The sequence below is a fragment of the Kryptolebias marmoratus genome, linkage group LG19, assembly GCF_001649575.2.
Source record: "Kryptolebias marmoratus isolate JLee-2015 linkage group LG19, ASM164957v2, whole genome shotgun sequence".
Lineage (NCBI taxonomy): Eukaryota > Metazoa > Chordata > Actinopteri > Cyprinodontiformes > Rivulidae > Kryptolebias > Kryptolebias marmoratus.
The window spans coordinates 3,549,144-3,571,339 of NC_051448.1; the positions used below are offsets into that span (position 1 = coordinate 3,549,144).

At 39.4% G+C, this 22,196-nt stretch overlaps 5 protein-coding genes across 9 annotated transcripts in view; 4 read left to right on the plus strand and 1 right to left on the minus strand.

Annotated features, from left to right (window-relative positions):
• Nucleotides 1-7,305, minus strand: part of tbc1d32 (TBC1 domain family, member 32) — a 70,059-nt gene extending 62,754 nt beyond the window's left edge. Inside the window, exons 1-13 of one of the 4 annotated variants that reach the window (XM_017431415.3) lie at nt 7,212-7,305; nt 6,009-6,167; nt 5,732-5,896; nt 5,017-5,194; nt 4,698-4,769; nt 4,258-4,377; nt 4,024-4,102; nt 2,802-2,905; nt 2,650-2,711; nt 2,342-2,486; nt 2,204-2,263; nt 1,309-1,408; nt 108-245 (exon numbers count right to left, since the gene is read on the minus strand). In XM_017431415.3, coding sequence (XP_017286904.1) covers nt 108-245; nt 1,309-1,408; nt 2,204-2,263; nt 2,342-2,486; nt 2,650-2,711; nt 2,802-2,905; nt 4,024-4,102; nt 4,258-4,377; nt 4,698-4,769; nt 5,017-5,194; nt 5,732-5,896; nt 6,009-6,163 — 1,378 coding nt within the window. In that variant the 5' untranslated portion in view covers nt 6,164-6,167; nt 7,212-7,305. Of the gene's footprint in view, nt 1-107; nt 246-1,308; nt 1,409-2,203; nt 2,264-2,341; nt 2,487-2,649; nt 2,712-2,801; nt 2,906-4,023; nt 4,103-4,199; nt 4,378-4,697; nt 4,770-5,016; nt 5,195-5,731; nt 5,897-6,008; nt 6,168-6,593; nt 6,798-6,820; nt 7,031-7,211 lie in introns of those variants that run through there. The other 3 variants (XM_025009409.2, XM_025009408.2, XM_037981686.1) reach the window with 3 other exon arrangements.
• A 279-nt stretch (nt 7,306-7,584) lies between these two features.
• Nucleotides 7,585-11,658, plus strand: hsdl1 (hydroxysteroid dehydrogenase like 1). 2 transcript variants are annotated; one of them, XM_017431384.3, is made up of 5 exons: nt 7,585-8,028; nt 8,916-9,361; nt 9,618-9,701; nt 10,014-10,157; nt 10,283-11,658. In XM_017431384.3, exons 1-5 carry the CDS (start codon nt 7,809-7,811, stop codon nt 10,352-10,354), a joined length of 966 nt encoding a protein of 321 aa, XP_017286873.1. In that variant the 5' UTR covers nt 7,585-7,808; the 3' UTR covers nt 10,355-11,658. The 2 variants fall into 2 exon arrangements, with proteins under 2 accessions (XP_017286873.1, XP_017286874.1); XM_017431385.3 differs by having other exon boundaries at nt 10,018-10,157.
• A 908-nt stretch (nt 11,659-12,566) lies between these two features.
• Nucleotides 12,567-16,170, plus strand: gja11 (gap junction protein, alpha 11). The gene is made up of 4 exons (XM_017431392.3): nt 12,567-12,771; nt 13,489-13,641; nt 13,738-13,923; nt 14,894-16,170. Exons 1-4 carry the CDS (start codon nt 12,661-12,663, stop codon nt 15,494-15,496), a joined length of 1,053 nt encoding a protein of 350 aa, XP_017286881.2. The 5' UTR covers nt 12,567-12,660; the 3' UTR covers nt 15,497-16,170.
• Nucleotides 16,171-16,288: 118 nt separating this feature from the next.
• Nucleotides 16,289-18,338, plus strand: gja13.2 (gap junction protein alpha 13.2). The gene is made up of 2 exons (XM_017431379.3): nt 16,289-16,436; nt 17,025-18,338. Exon 2 carries the CDS (start codon nt 17,052-17,054, stop codon nt 17,910-17,912), a length of 861 nt encoding a protein of 286 aa, XP_017286868.1. The 5' UTR covers nt 16,289-16,436; nt 17,025-17,051; the 3' UTR covers nt 17,913-18,338.
• A 783-nt stretch (nt 18,339-19,121) lies between these two features.
• LOC108244878 (gap junction Cx32.2 protein) lies at nt 19,122-21,630 on the plus strand. The gene is made up of 3 exons (XM_017431410.3): nt 19,122-19,251; nt 19,995-20,128; nt 20,721-21,630. Exons 2-3 carry the CDS (start codon nt 20,000-20,002, stop codon nt 21,372-21,374), a joined length of 783 nt encoding a protein of 260 aa, XP_017286899.1. The 5' UTR covers nt 19,122-19,251; nt 19,995-19,999; the 3' UTR covers nt 21,375-21,630.
• The last annotated feature ends 566 nt before the right edge of the window (nt 21,631-22,196 follow it).

A 22,196-nucleotide genomic window follows, 5' to 3' on the forward strand; every position in this document is an offset into this window, starting at 1 on the left:
AGCTTTTTTTTTTACTTTACCCACAGAAGACAGTTGAAATTAAATAATAAAAATATATTAATTCACATGTCGCAACAGAGTTTGGAAGTACGAGAGCCTAGCCCCACCTTTGTGCTTCCTGACTTTGACGGGAAAGAGCTTTCTCCCGTTGGTGTAGATGATGAGTTTACCCAGGACGCACAAAGAGTGGACGAAGGACGAATATTCAAGCTCCTTTCTGGAGTAAACGCTCCTCTGCACCGAGCCTGAAACAACAAAAACCAGTAACAAAATCAAGTTTCCATCATTTACTGATTGAGATGGTACTGATCACAATAACTTGAGCTGATTAAATAATCTTTAGAATCCTTTTTATTCATCTGCATTAAAAAAACAAAACAAAAAGAAGAGTCATTTTTTTTGTTTTTTCATTTAAATCATAAATTGTGGCACCTCTTGTGTATTTTGCAACACTTCACTCCCAGGATTCAAACAACCACCTTTATTAGTTTTTTTTAATATATTAATTTGGAGTAATTAGCAAAAAAGCCAAAAAAATAAGAAAAAACGGGGTGGCTTACAGGAGAGAACGCACTGTTGTGACATTTCCTGTCATCGTTTGTGCCGATTCACTGAATTTACAGACTTAATACTGTATTTATAATTCTTCCATTAAAATTAGCATTCAGCTGGAGGTTGATCAGTTATTGTAAGCATATTAAATAACTCAAAAGAAAGCTGGAAGGTTTGCTTTGAGCTTTGAGAAACAAAGAATCTGAGATGTGAATACACACAGCTGGCAGCACAAATCACAGAAAATAAAGAAAATCGTTTTGTTTTTGTATGCATTTTATGCCCTAAAGTAGTGCCAAACTCAACAAATCACCCAAATGCTGCACAAGTATGGGCTGAAATAGTGTTTCTCAAAAGCAAAACTGAGGATTTTTAATAAGACGTGCAAAAACAAAACATGCAAACTATAAGAGCAGGTTTATGCTGCATCTTTTCACGCTGGAAACATGTATTTGGTATTCAGATGTCAGAAATGTGTATGCCTCCTTTGATGACAGCAGAAAAGTGTGTGTGTGTGTGTGTGTGTGTGTGTGAGTAATAAAGCAACTGAACATATGAAGGTGAAGCTTAATTAAATGCACAAGCGTAAAATAAAGCTATATGTGCTCATTAAGCTCGTAAAAGATTCAGTTAAAGTGATTTAATCTTTTGGTTAAAATCAAAATTACTGCAAATTTGCTGATGGTTAGCTTAAAATAAGGAACTAAAAACAAAAAGATAATAAAGCTGATGAAGAAATGAAGTTTATAAACTTACCAGGATTGCTCTGCTCCTCTGAATGAGGATCAGCTGTTTCACCTGTGAAACGTTCACAGGATTCACTGTAATGCAGACACTGCTGAAGAGCCGCTACGATCTGAAATAAAGTCAAACATTTAGCCGTTTCTGAAACCTGCAGCCCACACACAACAACAGACTCACTAAACAAAACGTGGACAGTCCAGGACACTTTAAATCAAAAGCAGGCCGGTGAGGATTTCTGCTGCAGAGTGAGAAAAGTTCAAGCTTGCTGTGTTAAAGTCTTATTGGTTAATCCGTAAAATAAACTTCCTGGGATGATTCCAAACGGTCCTCTTTAAAGTCAGCAAAGAGTAGATATTTGAAATAGAAAAATCCTTATCTCGAGTGCAGTGCTAGCTGCATTTTAACCACAGGCTCAAATGACCTAACCTGATCTGTTCTGTGTTTAAAAGATAATAAACCTTTTTTTTTAAAATCCATGAATCCATCGAAGTCACTAACAAATGTGAGCCATTAAAAACCCCTGGTAAAATCATGAGGAACCCGTTGGTGAAACAGGAGCAGCCATTGCTGACATCTAACCCAAAACTAATCCGTTTTGCAACTCCAGCGTTTTGATAAAAGATGGTAACTTTGTGAGACAATTAAAAGTCTCACTGAGCCCAAAGACGACACCAGAAAACACATAAATGAGGTTTCATCTACTTCAAGGAGTAACAGCGTTTGTATTTTTGTTTTTACGTTGGTGAGGAAGAATATGTTTCTTAGTTTTCCTCTATTTTGTCGAACGTGCACAATGTTTTAGTTTCTGGCAGCTTTTCTGAATGCCTCCAAGAAAACACTTTGGGGGTTCTTATCATGCGTTTCTCTTGTGAGCTGCTGAGACATATTGACTGAAAGAACCACTCACCAAAGACTTGTATTTCCTCTCGAGGAGCCTGAGAACCACAGTCCTGCTGTAGTATCCATGCTGAGACAGAAAGGAGCACACAGCAGTCTTTAAAATATATTCTCCATCTAAAATCAGATCACTCATCGCCAAACGCACCATCCATTTAATAAACCAGGTAGCTTTAATATCCAGCAAGGCCAGTAAGTGGACTGGTTCCAGCATCTTCTCTGCTCCTGTTGAGCCACGTTCATGATGGAAGGACAACAGGGAGAAGGTGCTTTCTATGATTTCTTCCATATACCTGAAGCAAGGCACGGAGAAGAAAGCATGAAAGAATCAGCAGAAATAACTTGACAGTTTGGGTGCAAAATGGTAAATTGGATATCAATTAGTGAGTGAAGATTGGACAACCAGAACTGGGACAAGAAACCTGTTGACAGTGATTTCACTGATTAACCACTCACTTCTCTGGATGACGAATCCAGAAATTAGTCACCTCCTTTTGAAAGTCATTCAATAACCGAACCTGAGATGAGACAAGAAGAGAGTGAATAAAATGTACGACGTACGTTTCTGTAAAGGCGACACACCTGAGACACGGTAGGAGACGAGGCACCTGTTTGAGAAGTTGGCTGATCTCAGGACTGTTGATGTTAACAGCAGCTGAGCCACTTGGAAAGCTCAGCTTGTGAATCAGAAAGCTTGTTTCCACGCTCTTTGCTGCTCAGAAAAATGGCAAAACAGTCATACACAACATATCCACGGTAATATTCTAATTTTAAAAATGCATTGTAAAGATACACTGACAGAGCACATCACTTTAACAACTCCTTAACAGTATAAAAGTAGTCTGTGTCCTGTAAATAATTCATCTAGCATAAATAATATTAAATAATTTCAACAGGATACCTCCTTAGTATTAGACTGGAAGCAGCAAATAATCTCCAAACATTTGAAAATAAGACTAAAACTACTTCATATGAGAATATAAACAATAATTAACTCAGAGAGAAAAGGGCTTCTCTTCTACAGATTGCCCCTCGCATAGGTGGTGGCCATTTTGAGGGACTAACTCACGTAAACACAGTTGGAAACACCGATGGTTCCGTATCAGCGATCTATCAGTGAACATTTTAAAAAATGATTAGTTCATAAAGAGTTATCTCCAGCCATGTCTTATTAGTGTGATCAACTACCTTCAGACATTGAGGCCAGGTATGTTCAGTTAGTTCATATTTAAACCTGAATACAGCTAAATAACAAAAAGTATTTGGTGGCTGACTGTAGTCTGCCTAAACTCGGCCTTATCAGCTTCAAAAGGTCCAGAGGATGGCCAATAAAACAGATCAGCTGACTCACCCAGGAACGAAGACCTTATCTAACCCTGCGTACAGTGCTTGTATATCAGTTTTTGAGCATATGTTTGAATTTAAAACATATTTTTCAGATAAGTCAATACCCTATTCATAGGAAAGAGCTCAATGCAGCTTTAGTCCTTTAATCCTGCAGATATTTCTCCTCCGTTTCCTCCTCTATGGTTGCTTTTCAGCACATAAAAACACATAGAAACAATGGGATCTGTTTACAGTTTACATCTTTAGTTGAATGCTTGCAGTAAAGGGCACCATTTATCCATTTTACAGCTGGAGCGCAAATTGCTTACATGATTTAGGTCCCTCAAAAAGGCAGTGCCAGACAGGTAGTATATAACCTCACATAATCAAGTGACTGTAGGACTGTAAAAAGCCTTGTTTATTAAAAATAAAGAGGTCTGTTTCAAATATGAAGGTGCTGGACGGCATCTCTAAACCCTGAAAGGTCCATTTAGATTGACCTACCCAAGCTGGTGTAGATCTCTCGTGTCACATTCAGTGGAGATGAAGAGAAGCTTTTAGCAAAAAACTGCATCACATTCTCCTGACAGGGGTGAAAGGGAAGCGAAATGTTACCATAAACACACAAAAACAACATATAGGTGATATTTAAAAGGTTTAAACAGACCTGACACACGTACATTTAATGCAAACTTCATTAGCAGAACATTGAATAAACGAGGCTGCCTCGGGACTCACGCTGAGGTCGGGGTCAGACAGAGCAACACAGAGGTTTTTACGCAGGACGCTCCAGCTCTCACAGCTCAGCACATCCGATGGAGGAGCACAGCACAGAGCGCGTAGAGCTTCACAACGTACCTAAACACAGATTTACACCGCTGACCTCAACCACACTGTTTATCACGCTGACATCTAATGCTGCAACTTTTATAGTTATTGATCTCATTAAAACACTGGCAGTTTACACTGAAGGGCTCAGACAAATCAAACTTCATTACATAAAGGTCTTCTTTCAGGCGTATATTTTCTTAATTATCTAATGACAGCATGGATATACAACAGTGTGAGACCTCAAACATAACCTCATTGATTTACAACTGTTCTAGACTGTATCGTAAATTCTCAGGTGAACTAACAAAAACAAGAAATTAGTGATATGTTCAGATTTTTCCTTTTACCTCTTTGGGCTTGTTGGAGTCCAGTTTTTCTGCCAAAACTTGCAGCTGCTCTTGTCTGATGAAGGCATAACTCTGGAAATGAAAAGAGAAGTAAAAACATGAACTACCGTCCAGCACAAACCAAAATATTAAAACAGAACTTATTTCTTGATAATCTGCAGACAGATCTGATTGAATCACACACTGTAGAAATATTTACAGTCTATGCGTTTGGAGAAAAGATACAAACTTAACTACGATTCATCAATATTTACAAAGCAACAAAATCACAACATTCAGCCGTTTATTGCCTTGGGATGATGTGCGCCGTATCTCTGACCTGGTTGAAGGAGGAGTCGCTGTCTGAGCAGTTATCAATGAACTGGCTGTTGGACTGACTGGATTCCATCTCTCTGTGCATCTCCTCCTTCCTCAGCTGGTCCTCCTCAAATTTGTTGATTAAAGACTCCACGACCACAATCATGGTGTTCTTCAACGTCTGCGTCATCTGCTGATACCTGTTTACCATATCAGAAAATAAAAACAGACGACCTGAGAACTGAAACAACAACACAGCAAACTAGAGAAATGGCATTTTCTGCAAAAAATAAATAAATACAGCGTGAAACCTGCTGAAGAAATTGATTTGTTCAACATAAAAAAAGCAGAACACTAGCTAAAAACATCACAGGGGTAGCTAAAATTTGTAAAAGGCTAACTACAAGCATCTAAAACTAATGAAAGACAAGCTTAAAGTATTAAAAGGCTAGCAAAAAGCTAGCTAGAAGCAGCAAAATGCTACTGAAAAGCTAAAAGCAGAAGAATGATAGCTAAAAAGCTAAAAAAAAATGAATAAGCTGAAGCTGTTATTAAAGAAAATATTTTTAAAGGAGCTGAAGCTATCTCAGTGTATTTCTATAGGAAAAATATTTGTAAGTATTGTGAAATATTTTAAAAAGTATAAAAGTTAGATAAACCAAAAGTCATCTGAATGAGCTGAACATTTAGATCAATTTAAATAAGACAGGAAAACAAACATCCTGAGCTGCACTCACTCAGCAGAGTCTCTGGTTCTTCGAGTCACTGCGTGGGTCAGGGTGTCGTGTCCCGCTCCGACTGCATGTTGTCCTTCTGCTCTGGACAGGTTCTTTAGCTCCTCGTCCACCACAGCGCCCATCGAGTTCTCCACATGCTGACGGAGGTACTTGACAAACTCATAACTGAAAGCAAAGGAGTAACCATTGCACGCTCACTGAGCAGCGAATATGAAAAGGAAAACATCTTAAAGCCTCACACTAAAGTGAACCCCACACTGCTTATCACTGGCCTTACTTATGGAAGTTTCTGTCCGTCTCCTCCAGGTGAAGGAGAAGCTCCTCAGCACATTCAGTAGAAGGAGCACCAGAAATCTTGTCACTGATGCTCTTTAGAAGCTGCTTGAGGAGAGACTGCAACTCCACCTCGTCCTCAGCTGACAGCTGAGACATTTTTCTGTTGATGTAAGACAGGGAAAAGAATTACATAATTTACATTTACACAAGTGGAGGGAGATGTGACACATTAGGCTTTAGGGGAAGAAAACTTATACACAGTTTTTTGTAGATATAAAATAAAAGAACGCTTTAATTACTGGAGGCAAATAATCAAATATCTAAGTAAGCATGAGAACCTTTCAGAATAACAGTCAAGGCTTTTGGCACCAAAACATGTACCCTATATTTACCTGATAACCTACTTGTACTCAATCGGGTACCAGGCAGGTACCAAATAAGTACCAGGTATACATGGTAGTTACCCAATACAGTACTTAGATATATACTGGATAAGTATATTTACCAGGTACATACCTGGTAGTCATCAGGTACTTATCAAGTTTATACCAGGTATGAAACCAGGTAAATACTGGTAGTGGCCTACCTGTTAGCTTTGCTGCATCTACACCAGGAACACAAATTACAGAGTATCTCACTCTGAACACCAGTAAATTATAGAAATATTACATTTATCTGCGAATTTATTCTTAACAGAACCAAATAAAGCCAGAGAGCACAAATTATAATACCAAACACCAATTCAAAATGCATAAATGTACTAATATAATAACGTCCCGATGTTCTAAAAATGATTTACAAACAGAAATTTACACGGAATAGGTTAATTTTCCCCAAGCAGATGCGCAAAATTGGTCAAACCAGTGCTAATTCTGTCGTGCGATTTTTGTCCCTAATCAGTTCATCCGCAACAGGTGTGACAAAACAAGCGTCCCGGGGTAATTAAAACGATCCCCATGCCCGTTTATGCCAAACAATGCAAAGTAATATCTAAAAGGATGACATATTTGATTATAATGTCAGCTAAAAAAAAAATCAATAAATCTTAAAGCTGAAGGAAGCCTCAAATTTTGTCCCTACTTAGCTCAGCTAAAGATGTTGCTGCCTAAAACGCGGCTAGCTTAGCTTAAGTTAGCCGCGTAAATAAAGCACAAACCGCCAAACCAAACAGAAAAGACACCGTAAGAAAATACTACAAATGTACCCTTTTTTGCGCTGCTAAATGTTTTTATCCTTGTAGCATTCAGACACAAAATGCCATCGAACGACCGTGTCTCCATGGAAACGGCCACTTTGGGATGCTGCGGTGCATTGTGGGAAGTGCAAAGCACCGTCGGAAATTATACTTTCACAACGTGTAAATACAAAATGAGAATAACTAATAATTTTATTTGACGTATTTAGACTAATATTGAAAAATTACTTTGATTTTGTTACATTTACTTCCCTAAAAAATAACCCTGATTATTCTAAAATGTGTTAATCTTCATTCGAAATATATTCTGACGGGTTTTCTCAAAGGTCCTTGAAAGCAGCGCCGCTGATGACGCGTGTTGTCACGTGACCCAATGTTTTGTTTCTTTACCGGGTGTCGAACAGGATGCGCTTGTGAACGCTTTGTAACAAAAAAAAATAGCAAAAATCTGTTCGTTTCATCAGTAATTTATTGTGTAGGACTAGGCGCCTTATTCTTACGCTTGATTTGTTCGTTATTATAATTGTTGTTATTGACATTTCAGACTATTTCGAGTGATTTTTTACACAGCAAACAAAAGACCCGGGTAGTGTGGCGAGCACCACCATGGCGGCGGTTGACAGCTTCCACCTTTTGTACAGAGAAATTTCTCGGTCGTGCAGCTCTTACTTTGAGACCCTGGCTCTGGTGGGAGCTGTGTACACGGCCAGGAAGGCAGTGATCCTGCTGAGTGACTGCTGCGCCTTGGTTAGGGTGCATTTCTTACCGAGGATGATCCCGAGCCGGAAGCTGACCCAGAAATACGGGGACTGGGCTGTGATCTATGGTGAGAGCCAAAACTGCCTCACGGCTCCTGCTGATGTTTTAAGAACAGGAAAACAAGCAGGAATGGTAGTTTTGTAAACTGCATTGTCACATTTATTCCCAGAATGAAAAAGTAAAACCCTGAATCCACCTGTAAGGTTTGTAAACAACAACAAAAATGACCTCTGATTTATTGCTTTGTCTTAAAATCCATAACCTTTTTGATTTAAGCTCATAGTTCCCTGTTGATTGATTATTCACATGCAGAAAAGTGGAATCAAAGATTGTTTTAGGGTTTAATGACTTATTTCAGGACATATCGCCCGCTGCCTTTCACGTCAGACTTTTAACCTCCTAAGACCTGAACTATTGCATGGCGTGCATTTTTAATTTCTCTTTGCTATTTGTGCTGATTGGGGCAACAAAGAATGCTGAGCAAAATATGATGTCCACATATGTGGACGCCAGGCCCGAGGACGTACTGAGATCATCTGATACTGAGCGTTATAGACGTTTTGTTCAAACCTTGAAACAATCTCACGCTTAGAGAACGTGTTGTGGACGACTCTCAGCTACTACCACATCAAATATTAGCTCCATTTCTGTCAAATTGATCGTATAATTGTCCTTCTTGTGTCTTCTAAGTTTAGCTGGCTATGGTGGCCATCATGAATCAGATTGACTCCAAAAGTTAATGAGTTGTAAAAGTACATCCCATGATTACTTTACTTTCTGTAAGTTTCATTAAAATTTGTCATGAGATATTTCGCTAACAGACAGACACGTGAACACACCAACACAAATGAAAACCTTGTCTCTTTTTACCTTTCTGCAGCTGGCGATAATAAGCGTACCTGTTGGCACTGATTGTTATTTAACTGAGATAAATCTTCTCTTTTTTCCTGTCAGGAGCGTCGGAGCCTGTAGCCAGTGCGTATGCTGAGGAGCTGGCCAGGCACGGCATTAATATCATCTTTATAACTCAGGACGGCGCCTCCGTCAGGGACACCGCTGCGTCCCTGTCTCACACCTACGGGGTGGAAACGTTTGTCTGCATAGCCGACATCTCTCTGGGCCGAGCAGCGAGCAAACCCATCCAAGACACTTTGAGGGGCAAAGATGTCGGCTTCCTGGTGAACTGTTTGGAAGAGGCGTTGGCTTCCCCTCAGAGCCTGATTGAAGTGCCGGAGCAGGACCTGTTGGACCAAGTGAATAAGAACATTGCGGCCGCTACTCTGATGACCCGACTGGTTCTGCCGGGGATGGTGGAGCGCAGCAGGGGCGCTGTGGTCAATATATCCTCAGGGGCCTGCTGCAGACCCCTGCATGGAAGAGTGGCACTCTCAGCATTCACTGTAAGAGCCATATCATCTATAATTCACTTTCACAGCAGGAGAACATTGATCTCTCTGGTCGATTTAAAAAGGATCCATTAATGTTAGTCAAAACAAACAAAGTGAATCACTTTACGAAGTGCATTTCAAGTTGAACTTTTGAGGTTTTTCCTTCCAAACAAGTCAAACAGAACTTCATCATTTGTTGCTTTTTGTATTTTTTCCAGTGATAATATTCACAAATACTCATATAAATGCAATTATTCCAACATTCCAGGGATACTTGGATCATTTCTCGAGAGCTCTCCACCTTGAATACAGCAACAAAGGGATCTTTGTTCAAAGTCTGATTCCTTTCCAGGTAATTAACTAAACTTTACTGAATATATGACCTCTGTTCTGATTCTGCTGAGAGTTTCCAGGTGAAGCCTTGTTAGGTTTGTTTCTTTGATTAATTAGCTGCAGATTTTAGTTTTGACACTTTTACTCATAGATTTGAAGAATTGTTGCTGTGTTTACATAACATGAATTATTAAAACTACCAGAATAATTTAGCTGTTTTTTTGTCCTTTACATTCCTCTTGTATGTTATTAGTTAATCCCATAAATAAAACTGACTTTAATCAGGAAATTAAACCTGTTATTAGATAACTGGAGTCATATGTCATTTCAGATAGCTTCAAGCAGGCGACAACCATCATCATCATCATCGAGAGAAGGTTGGTTTGTTCCGAGGCCAGAGGTTTATGCTCGCCACGCCATCTCCACTCTGGGTGTCTCGAACAGAACCACCGGCTACTGGCCTCACACTCTGCAGGTTGGAACAAAGTCATCTGTTTGCATTTAGTCCATAACAAGTTTTTGTTTTTTATAGCTGCTTTGCTTTATCCCTTTTATGGAAACAAAACCTGAAGCATAAAACGGATATTTTCTTCTTCACAGTATGGTCTGATGAGGTGTATTCCTGAGTGGATTTGGATTCTCGGATCACGGATGCTCATCAGTGCAAGTTAGGAGCTCAAATTGAGGAATGTCAAGCATCGTTTACTTCAAACAATATTTAAATTTGTTAAAACTGCAAACCCCGTTAAACTAGAAACCTAAAGGATTTCAGTTTATTTATTTGGCACCATTTTTTTGAAGAACTTGCCGATGAATTCTCATGAATCCTTAAAGAAATTCAGACTATTTAACATCAGGATTCAGCACAGATCATAATTCCTGTTCAAACTGGGGTTAAGCTGAGTGTAAAATTGTTTCTGAGTGATTTTTAAAAAGGGTAAAACAGCCAACATTGTTAAAGAAAACTTAACAGTGTTAAAAAAACAGTGAAGCAGTTTGCAACCATTAAAACAATAAAGGATTATTAAAGATAAGTAGGTAAAAAAAAAACTATTAATGAACTGAAAAGTTACCTGAATTAATGATATACTGACAAGGTGTTTGAGTTGCTTACTGCGTGATTTGATCTAATTCAACAGATTTTGTGGAATTTAAAGACAAGTTATCAGTTTGTTTGTTTTTTTTCCAGATCCAACCCAAGCTGTACAAATAAAGTTAATATTTGTCAGGAAAAAAAGTTACAAATTCAGAGAAATATCATGTAAGTATGCTTGTGTGATAAAGCTGCTTTATGTAAGACAATCTTAAAGGTACTCACTGCAAACAAATGATGTTGGAAAGCCTTAATCCAAGAGTTCTCAAGAGATATTGATATTCAGTTCTGAAATGTGGGTACGCACTCAATGTAAACAAAGCACTTTTATCTGCAGACTTCATTGTTGACATACTTTCAGTCACTTTCTGTAGGTAAACAAACACACATGGTGGCTGGCAGCTCTTCACGTTCACATTTTTTTGCACAGATTGTGGTTCTTACTTACTTTTATTTACTTTTTTTTGGGGGGGGGGGACCGGTCTTCATCACATTGCTATGAGTACCTTTTAGTGTAACATGTAAGTTAAAGGTGAAAAGGGTATTTCTTACCTCCGTTCTGTTGTTGTTATGTCTTCAGCTTATCTTATCACAGAGAGCTCCGTCTGTGCCAGTGCCTGTTGTACGCTGGAAAAATAATTTGTGTGATGATGAAGAGTGAAGCTGTGGGTGAATGAAGTGCAGGAAGAGTTTAAAGCATCTCATGGAGGATTAAAAATAAGATTGTAGTGGGTTTTATTTAGTTGAGATGTAGATTTTGTGCTAAAATGACATTTGTGAGTAAATTTTTTGCCATGCTCTGTTAAGTTATTGCAGTGAAAATATGAAATCTGTGATCTTAGCTCAGATTTGGACCAATAAAACTCTTTTTTTCATTCCCTCATGATCGTCTGATTCATTCTTAATGGTTGAAGTCTGAGTCCTTTGTCTGATTGGTTCATTTGAACGTCTGACCTCCTCTTCAAACCGACAGGTTCGTGTAAATCATTTATACCTGAGAATAAACACCAGAGTCCATCCTGCGACTCTTCAGAACCGGGTCAGAGTCTGCGAAGATGTAAATGATCACATGAACATCCTAAATAAGCCTTTCATGAAATTTAAACACGACATCTTATTATGGTCCACATAAAGTGTCAAACATTACAAGGAAGCCAGAATGTGTCCACAGTAATCAGTGTATGAAGAGTTCTGTTTGTAAAATGTGTTTATCTACTGTTTTATTATAAAATAAATGTTTCGCATCAGTTGAATTTAGCAGAAATAAAAGCGTTAAAATAACTTACAAATACAAATATCAGCACAATTAAATATAGAATACTCCTGGGATCAGCAATAACATAAAAGCTGTAAATTAAAAGATATTAGTTCAATTGTTTGTTTAAATAATCACTAAGGTTCCTTCTTCTTTTTGTTATTTCTGCAGCTTTTAATGCTCCTTGTTGACTCAGTGGTTTATCGACGCCCACAATAAGTCCGGTTGGTTAGCTGGTTCTGCTACAGCTCGGTCCGATTGGAAGTCCCATCCTCTCACTGTGACTTTGGGGCCTCCATCCTGTACTCTGTAACGTCAAACTAAAAGTCAGATTCTAATATATTTAATAAAAGAAAAAGAATATATCTTTCCAGATTCATTTTTGTGTTTCACAGCATATTTAAACACCAAAAATCATTCAGAAACTTGTTTCAAAAGCATCTAAATTTGTTTCTGATTTGATTTTTCTTTCAACATTTGCAAAAGAAACTTGAATAGAAACCCAGTAGAATTAAATCAGTCATAAATAGTTGGTCAAAGAAGCATATTTAGTTTGATTTTAGCTTTGTTTTTGCTCCCGTTCGGAGCGCTGAGGTTTGTTGTGGTTAGGATGGTGTCCTTCCAGATAAGATGAATAATGAAACACGGAGATCTTCGTCTTCACTCTCTCTTCATCAGTCACTGAAGGCATCTCTCTTTTTATCCACTTTTCCTCCATTTTTTCCCCGATTTGTTCATCTGGTGAGTAAATTTTCCATTTTAGTTTGTTTTAACTTTTCACAAAAAGGTGAAGGACTTTTATAACAATGTGTATAGACGGATTCATGAATTTGTTCTGGACTTTTGGGAAACAAAGATTTATTTGTGCCATCATGTTAAGAAGAGCTTTGTATGTTATTATTTTACAATCATGAGCTTCTGAAAATTAGATGTTTGCTACAAAAACAAACAAACGATGCAATCTGATGTTTAAAAGCCACAAAAGCTGCAGAAATTAAACTGTTTGACTTTATTCATCACTAATTTTTGTTTTAACGGAAAAAAACTGAATGCAAAATCCTTCTCATCTCATCAGTCAGGTCGCTGTGTATTTGAGAATAACTGGTCTAACTTTTAAATTTTTTATTTGCAGTGGTTAAAGGCTTTGGAGTCCTTCGGATCCGTGTGTTTAGGATATTTGAAACCTGCAGCTGTGGCTTTTATCTGCAGCGTGAAACGATAAAAACTTGGCCTTGTGAGAGACTCTGTCTGTCCTGACAGAGCAGCAGCTCCGTAAATAAAATATTCTCCTTAGTTTAATGTAGCTATTTATTTATAACCGCGACACAATTATCACGACATGCTACGAAGAAAAAGGAAACAGACTTGACTCAGATTTAGCTGTGAAAATGATGGTTTAACTGTAGTCAGAAACAGATTTTAAATACTCTGGATTCTTCTTCTCATTTTTTCGAACAGAAAGCAGGACAGCTGGTGATCGCCATGGGAGAATGGGACCTGCTGGGCCGGCTGCTGGAAAAGGTTCAGGGCCACTCCACAGTGATTGGAAAAATCTGGCTCACCGTTCTGTTTATCTTCCGGATCATGGTCCTGCGCACCGGTGCTGAGAAGGTCTGCTCCCGCAGTCATAAATACCTGGACTAAAACTAGTCTGAGTGGTGAAGACACTGTGTTTGTGGAGTTGACCGTCCTCTGCCTCTGATCCAGGTGTGGGGGGACGAGCAGTCGGACTTTGTCTGCAACACTCAGCAGCCCGGCTGTGAGAACGTCTGCTACGACCTCGCCTTCCCCATCTCTCACGTCCGCTTCTGGGTTCTCCAGATTATTGCCTTGGCAACCCCAAAGCTGCTGTACCTGGGTCACGTCCTTCATGTGATCCACGTTGAGAAGAAGGTTGGTGTTGCTGCAGAAGCTGCACTTTAATCATAATGGGCTAAATGTCCCTTTAATGCCCTACATGTTGGTGTTAATGGTCTTTATCCCTCCATCCATGATCGTTTGTCGTGACTGCTGTTCTGTGAAGGCCTCAGAGGTTCGTTACAGAACATTAGTGATCAAAAGTATCATGAAGGCCAAGGAGCACAGCAGACAGGTCAGGAATAAAGTTGTTGAAGTTTAAAGCAGGTTTAGGTTATGAAACAATACCCCAAACTTTGAACATCTCACAGAGTTCTGTTCAATCCATCATCAGAAAATGGAATGAAACTACAAACTAAACTGACAGGAAGGAGACCATTAATCTGAGAAGCAGACAGGAAGCTGCAGAGCTCCTCAGCTCAGGTGGGACAATCTGTGCGCTCCACAAGCCTGACCTTTACGGAAGAGTGGCAAGAGGGAAGTCATTGTTGAAAGAAAGCCACAAGATCTCCTGTTTGAAGTCAAACGTGGAGGAAGCTGTTCTGCTCAGATCAGATCAAAAATGGCGGTTTTGGCCTAAATGTAAAACGCTGCGTGGTCAAAAGCTAACACATCAACCAGAACATACTATCCCCACTGTGAAGCATGGTGGTGGCAGCATCATGCTGTATGGATGTGAATCTTCAGCAACATCTTCTTCATTTATAGCTCCAAAACTCAGGACAGGTCAGAGTTAAATGGAAGATTAATGGGGATAAATACAGACGAGAAAACCTGTTCGAGGCTGCAGAAGACTTGAGGAGGTTCACCTTCCAGTTCAAGCAGCATCAATACTTCTTTAAGGCTTTGTATATCATTTGTTAAAAATTGTTTTGAACTGTGTGATATATTCCTATTATTTGCTTTCCCAAAACTGTTAAATCTAAGTTACCTTGGTGCCTGTAAATTGTATTTTGGGAAGTATTTCATGAAAAATGACTCCGACTTATTGTTCTGCTAAATTCAGATGATGGAGAGGATGAAGAACCAGGCTGAGCTGGATGACCAAGCCAGCCTCTTCCTCAGAAGGACCTTCAAAATTCCAAAGTACACCAAAAGCAGCGGGAAGATCAGCCTCCGTGGCCGCCTGCTTCGCAGTTATGTCCTGCATCTCGTGGCCAAGGTTGTCCTGGAAGTTGTGTTCATCGCCGGTCAGTACTTTCTTTACGGTTTCACCCTTGAACCTCGCTACGTGTGCACCCGCTTCCCCTGTCCTCACAAGGTGGACTGCTTCCTGTCCAGGCCCACTGAGAAATCGGTCATCATCTGGTTCATGCTGGTGGCGGCCATCGTGTCTCTCGCCCTCAGTGTTGCCGAGCTGCTCTATCTGTGTGTGAAAGCTATTAAAGAGTGCATGGCGAGGCGGCAGGACTACACCGTGACCCCAGTGACACCTCCGGTTTCTGAGAAGAAGGACGTTAAAAACAGGGACGAGATGATCCAGAATTATGTCAACCTGGAGCTGGAGCTGCAGGGACGAAAGTTAGGGATGAACGGGATCAAAGGGGGAGTCGGTGAGGGCGCTAAAACCATGACCTCCGAGAACAACATCAGGGAGATCCACATCTGAAAAATAAAGCCAGTTACGGGCAGTTTGTGTCTGTTTCCCGGTAGTTCGGGTGTTTGTTTGCTCTGAATGGAGGAGGGGGAGAGTTAGCAGCTTCAGTAAACAGAACACAGTCACATGCAAAATGTTACTCGAAATAAAAAAGTTACTGTCGTAGCATTGTTAAAAACAACAAACCATGTTTAATTAGAACGGATTTTTAAAATGATAAAGTGCAGATAAAAGTCTCTAAAACACTTGCAGGCTGTGAAGCAATGAGCCGAGCTTCAAGTACTTTCTTTCTTGCGAAAGGAAAGATGTATTTGAGGAGTTAAAGCAGCTATGAAGTCTAATCATGAGGTCTTATAAAAGAACGATAATCCACTAATCAGCACCTGTAAAAGTTCATAGATTAAACTGACTGACTAATAAATGTTCAATTTGGTTTCTGAGACCACAAAGGTTGCCTTTGGATCACTGGATGTGATGGAAGCAGGTGATTGTGAGTCAAAAGAAGGAGTGAATTACAGCAGGTTATCTTTCGGTCGCCAAGTCAATAAATACCATGTCTCCGCTTTGTCCAGTTTTAAAGTATTTGTTTTATTTGGTAAATGTTGCCAAAATGCATGAGTGTTCCTGTAAATGTAGACCAAATAAATGTGGATAATTCAAATAAAAGCAGATCCTTGTGCCAATGATTCCTACACCTGTTTATTTTCAAACCTTTGCAGCTTCTTAGCAGACGGTCAATCATTACACCCGTCCTCCCGGCTGCGTCTTTCTGCAGCCTTTTCTGCCCCCGTCTGCGGATGCTTACAACGTGACACCAAAGCCAGATGTGTGTTGCGCAATTTGATCCCTCACAAGTCCCGCTGTCCTCCTCACCCAGGACAAAACTCCAAGGTCCAACTGTAGTTAGTGATCTGTCCCGAGCAGAGACAGTTCTTTCTGACCGGGTCAGCAGGTAAGATGCCACCGCTTCCCGTCTCTCCGACACCTTGCTGATCAATTTACAAATTAAACAGAAGTCCTGTCTTTTTCTATAAATAGATCAAGTGTTTAGCATATTTGCAATTACGTTTTTTTATATTTATGTGTGTGTAAGAGAATCTTAAGGAGGATTAATGCGAGTTACGTATGATTTCTGATCATTATTTTGCTCATTTTTTTCCAAAGGTTTAGTTTACTGTACTTAAAGGACACGTTAAACTGTGTTCTGAAGTATTATCCAATATTTAATGTGTAATTTAGTCAGAAACTTGTTAATTTTCCTTTTTCCTTTAAGTTTAATATCTGTGTCAGCCTTTTTGGGCTGTGACTCACGAGCGATGGCACTGAGTTTTGTCTAAATTTCTAATTAATGATTATTTGAAGGAAAATATTGACCAAAAAGCTCAAGGTTCAGCAGGCTTCTTCCTTTTTCTCAGGTTAAAAAGAGAAAGACATATTTAAGTAGTGATTAGATAATAAAATGTGGTTAATAATTCGGCGGTGAGGTGTGTCAGAACGAAGCGTTTGTCTCCTAACGCCGTTTCCCTTCTTTTTGTCACAGATTAGTACCTGAACATCACCAGGAAAGATGGGAGACTGGGGATTTTTGTCAACCTTGCTGGAAAAAGTCCAGTCCCATTCCACGGTGATTGGGAAGATCTGGATGAGCGTCCTCTTCCTGTTCCGGATCATGGTTTTGGGAGCAGGTGCCGAGAGCGTCTGGGGCGACGAGCAGTCCGGTTTCATCTGCAACACTCAACAACCTGGTTGTGAGAACGTCTGCTACGACCGCACCTTCCCCATCTCCCACATTCGCTTCTGGGTCCTGCAGATCATCTTCGTCTCCACGCCGACGCTGGTCTACCTGGGCCACGCCATGCACGTCATCCACAAGGAGAACAAGCTGAGGGAGCAGCTGGCGAGTCCCGGTGGGCCGAAGAAGATGAAACAGCCCAAATACAGCGATGAAAAGGGACACCTGAAGATCAAGGGGAACCTGCTGGGGAGCTACCTCACCCAGCTCGTCTTCAAGATCTTCATTGAGGCCGGCTTCATTGTGGGACAGTACTACCTGTACGGTTTCGTCATGGTTCCCATGTTCCCCTGCTCGAGGAAGCCCTGTCCCTTCACCGTGGAGTGCTACATGTCCCGGCCCACAGAGAAAACCATCTTCATCATCTTCATGCTGGTGGTGGCCTGCGTCTCCCTGGTCCTCAACGTTCTCGAGATGTTCTACTTGATTTGCACGAGGGTGAGGTGCGGATCCAAGCACCGCGCTCACAGAATCACCTCGGCAGAAAACCCAGCCAGCCTGTCGAGTCTGAGGTGGCCGACGACAGACGAGGCGCTGAGGCAGAACAAGATGAACATGGAGCTGGAGAGCAACCACAGCGTCGGAGGCGGCCTGGATGGAGCCAAAGACGAGAAACGGCTGCTGAGCGGCCAATAAAACCTCCAGTGACATCATTCAAATGTAGTTCGTTGTTTTAGATTTTGCCCCGTCTTTCCTCGTTCAAATACAGAGACTCCTGCCATGCAGCACAAGACAGGATAAAAGAAAAGCTTGTCATCCTGTAACCATGTCTGCAGAGATAATATCCAGGCAGACTGATGTATTTTCCTTTTTTTTCACATAAATCTACAAATAAATATGTGCAATACTGATGTATTTATATTCTAGGTGACCCAGTGAAGAAAGAGAAGTTTGTGAATGCCCAAAGTTGTTGCTGAACGTGTTCTTTAAGTTATTTTAATGTTCAATATCTGGACCTTTTCTGGGAAAATTTGCTTACTGAAGGATTGTGACAGTGATTGTGGCATTGACACATTTTGTATGCTTTATTGTTTTTAATAAATGATTCAAACTGGAAAAAAACTGGTGTTTCAGTTCATTCAAAATGATACTTTTACACACTTTTCACTTTGCAGTAAAGAAAATGGAAACAAATTCATAATAATCCTTTTCATTTACAATGAACTTGCAGTTTTTTTAACATTAATTATTGATTTATTAATGCCGTTACAGTTTCTCAGGGAGATATTTTTAGTTTTGGTTGAAGGAATATCATCACAAGAGTTACAGAAACTTAATTTTGCTTAATTGTAATTGATGATAAAATCAACTGAACTGACTAAATAATAAACTTTAGAATAGTTTATGCTTCTAAAACTTCAAATAGGATATAGTTAAGAAAACTGCACATATATTAAACCTCTGATTATTTATAAATCAAATTAAAAGTATGATTAAAACCAGTTTTGATTATGTTAATATGATGTCATACATCAGTTACAACCTAATTATGAGAACATATTTAATTTTAATAAAAATATCTCAATAAGTATCGTTTTAAAATGAGCCTCACACACCTGCACCTTTATTGTCCTGAACTAAATAAGATCTGTCAATACAAGGTGTTTTTTACCCTTTTATTATTTCAGTAAAAATACTTGCAATATAGACACATATGTGACCATTTTTAAAGACTAAATGCTAAAGATAGACTCGTTTGTCATGTGTAAAATGTCATAAAAAATCAAACAGAAAAGGGAGAATTGTGGTTTAAAGTGCTGCCAATCATTAACCTCCACAATCTTTTCAGAGCTCAGCCCAAATTTATCATTTCCAGAAGTCATGACAACGTGACAGCTCACACTGTTGAGCAACGGCATCGAATCTAAAGTTCAAGGTACCGTGGACAGGTTCTGCTGGGCTCAAGACTCAACCATTCAGCTCCGATATCTCTGACGGGCCTGTTTGTCTCAGAGAGGACTGTCTGGATTCAAAGGTAAGGTTAGATGATAATTTTATAAGAAATCTCCATAATTTCTGCACCGAAGAAAAGATCAAATGCACCTCAAATTTAACTTTATAAAATATATAGTCGTGAAGGTGTCAGCGTTTCTAAATGTAAAAAAGATTAATAAAATATTAGAGTTATTTTTCCTGTGTACAGACAGATATAAACTAGAATCCAGCAGCATAAACATCTGTATTATCTGAACTTTTACACATTTTCTTTGTTTAGATTAAGCAGCAGGACAGTTTGGATAAAATACTAAAATGTTTTACTTCACATTTTTTAAAAGTAAATAAATTTAATTAACAAAAGGAGCTGCTTGACAATAAATTTCTCTTTTCTGTACAATTTAGATTTCATATATTTGATATAAATTATATAACACGTGATTGTTCCCGACAAATACTTTCTGCTGATGACATTTTATAGAGTTAGAATAATTTACATCAATTTAAAATAAACGTTTCACATTTTTATGATAAAACACAGCCTGTAAAGATATTTTAAAGCTGAATTAAAGACGTTACCAATTTTGCAAACTTCAGTATAAGTTCCATATTCCTATATTTTAATTAATATGACATCACAAAGGAGTGAAAAAAAAAAGTAAAAACGGATATTTATTATATAAATTTGGATAAATTATAAAAATGAAGAGGGATAAAGAAGATGGAGGACCAATATATGTCTGTTAGCTTTAATAAAACATAAAGTCGTCTGTTTGTCTGCAGAAACCATGGGTGAGTGGGGTTTCCTGTCGTCCCTCCTGAATAAGGTCCAGTCCCACTCCACCGTTGTGGGGAAAGTCTGGCTCAGCGTGCTTTTTATCTTCAGGATTATGGTCCTCGGAGCTGGAGCCGAAAAGGTCTGCTGCTGATTTTTCACTGTTTTTTTTACACAACTTGGTACTTTTATAAACCTGTCAGGTTAAACAACCCCCTCTGGTGGCCATTTAGAGGTACACCACAGCTGACTCAGGTCTTTTATGTTGAATTTAGTGTCCTGTTTGTACAACTAGAAAACATTTATTACACTTTCAAATTATTGCTAATAATTTAAATTATCATGTTAAAGAACAAACCATTTAGACCATTGGTCTCCAATCCTGGTCCTCGAGGGCCACCATCCTGCAGGTTTTACTTGTTCCTCTGCTCCAACACACCTGGTTTGAACCAATGGGTGATTAACAGGCTTCTGCAGAACATGAAGAGGGGATTTAACCTCTGAATCAGGTGTGTTGGAGCAGGGAAACAAGGAAAACATGCAGGATAGTGGCCCTCCAGGACCAGGATTGGAGACCCCTGATTTAGACTATTGGGTTTCTAGGTTGTATAGTACAAATAATATATAAAAAGTACAATTTGGGGGAAGATTGTTTTGGTATTTAAATGCTTATTGCAAACAGTGTGGTGATTTTTGCAAAGATTATGAATAACTCTGCCATCTGACCTTCGCAGGTTTGGGGTGATGAACAGTCCAGCATGGTCTGTAACACCAAACAGCCTGGTTGTAAGAACGTCTGCTACGACTACGCCTTCCCGATCTCACACATTCGGTTCTGGGTCCTCCAGATTATCTTTGTCTCAACACCAACGCTGCTCTACCTCGGTCACGTCATTCATGTCATTCACAAAGAGAAAAAGCTGAGAGAGTACATCCAAACCCACTCTAGCAATGAAATCGTCAAAGTTCCCAAGTATTCAGATGAAAAGGGCAAAGTCGAGATCAAAGGCAACCTGCTGGGAAACTACATGACCTCCATCTTTTTCAGAATCCTCCTGGAGATAGCGTTTATTGTGGGGCAGTATTACCTGTACGGGTTTGTCATGGACCCACAGATCGTCTGCTCCCGGGCCCCCTGTCCCTTCACCGTGGAGTGCTACATGTCTCGGCCCACTGAGAAAACCATCTTCATCATCTTCATGCTGGTGGTGTCCTGCGTCTCTCTGGTCCTCAACGTGGCAGAGATCTTCTACCTGGCATGTTCTCGATCATCCAGACGAAAGTCCAAAACTGTGCCGACGACAGCCATCGCCATTCACCCCCGTTTCACCACCGACAGCCTGATGAAGAACGAGAAGCTTAGCCTCCATGACTCCAACACCGCCTGAAGACTTCAGATCCATTCTGCGAAATCTGAAGAGCCAGAATCCTAACAAACAGGGCAATTTAAAAAGGGTTAGATTTGCTGTACGCCTTTGAACACATTTGAACAATTATACTAAGAGTTATTTATTTATAAGATGTCAAACTTCTAAAACAACAACAAAAAGGGTAATTTGGAGTCATGGGTTGTTTAGAAACAGTCATTCATTTCACTTTTTGTAAACAAGCAATAAAAATGGTTACCTACAATTTCACTGGAAACATTTTTAAGAACAAAAGTGAGATTTTTATGATCTTATTTTGTTTCTTGCTTTGTGTTTTGTACATATTACGTGGGTCAGTTTAAAATACTGTTTCCCCAAATAGTTGTGCAAGACTTTGCATGAGTTTGCTGTGACCTGACTTTATTCAGGCTGAAAGTCAGAGGGACCTGACTGTACACTGGCCTTACGTTTCTGATTTTTATTCAGTCTGTAGTGGCTTAAAGCCAATTTAAAGTGTTACAAGCACTTTTTCCTCTAAAATAGGAACGCTTCTTGTGTACATTTTCCAATTAAAAGCACTTATTTTAATGTTTTGTATACCAACATGGCTTTCTGTGGATTGTATTTGATTGTAAACGTAATAAAGTCTTTAAACAAATAACTGGAGTTTATCATTATTTTATGATTGTTTTTGTTTTATGTTATCATGTTTGTGAAGGGTTCTCCAAATTATACTGATCATTTTATCTATATGACCATAAACACATGGAGGGTTACAAAGATGTTCAATGTTTTTTCCAATTAAAAAAAAAAAAGAGTAACGAACCCGAGCACAAGATGGCG

What these genes read in the sequence shown, in the direction of transcription:
- gja13.2 (XM_017431379.3), top strand. Translation starts at nt 17,052, where the DNA reads ATGGGAGACTGGGGATTTTTGTCAACCTTGCTGGAAAAAGTCCAGTCC.
- hsdl1 (XM_017431384.3), top strand. Translation starts at nt 7,809, where the DNA reads ATGGCGGCGGTTGACAGCTTCCACCTTTTGTACAGAGAAATTTCTCGG. An exon ending in GGACTGGGCTGTGATCTATG is followed by an intron (nt 8,029 to 8,915) that starts GTGAGAGCCAAA and finishes TTTTCCTGTCAG; the next exon opens with GAGCGTCGGAGCCTGTAGCC. An exon ending in ACTGGCCTCACACTCTGCAG is followed by an intron (nt 10,158 to 10,282) that starts GTTGGAACAAAG and finishes TCTTCTTCACAG; the next exon opens with TATGGTCTGATGAGGTGTAT.
- LOC108244878 (XM_017431410.3), top strand. Translation starts at nt 20,000, where the DNA reads ATGGGTGAGTGGGGTTTCCTGTCGTCCCTCCTGAATAAGGTCCAGTCC. An exon ending in TCGGAGCTGGAGCCGAAAAG is followed by an intron (nt 20,129 to 20,720) that starts GTCTGCTGCTGA and finishes TGACCTTCGCAG; the next exon opens with GTTTGGGGTGATGAACAGTC.
- gja11 (XM_017431392.3), top strand. Translation starts at nt 12,661, where the DNA reads ATGAATAATGAAACACGGAGATCTTCGTCTTCACTCTCTCTTCATCAG. An exon ending in TTCCCCGATTTGTTCATCTG is followed by an intron (nt 12,772 to 13,488) that starts GTGAGTAAATTT and finishes TTTTTCGAACAG; the next exon opens with AAAGCAGGACAGCTGGTGAT. An exon ending in TGCGCACCGGTGCTGAGAAG is followed by an intron (nt 13,642 to 13,737) that starts GTCTGCTCCCGC and finishes CCTCTGATCCAG; the next exon opens with GTGTGGGGGGACGAGCAGTC.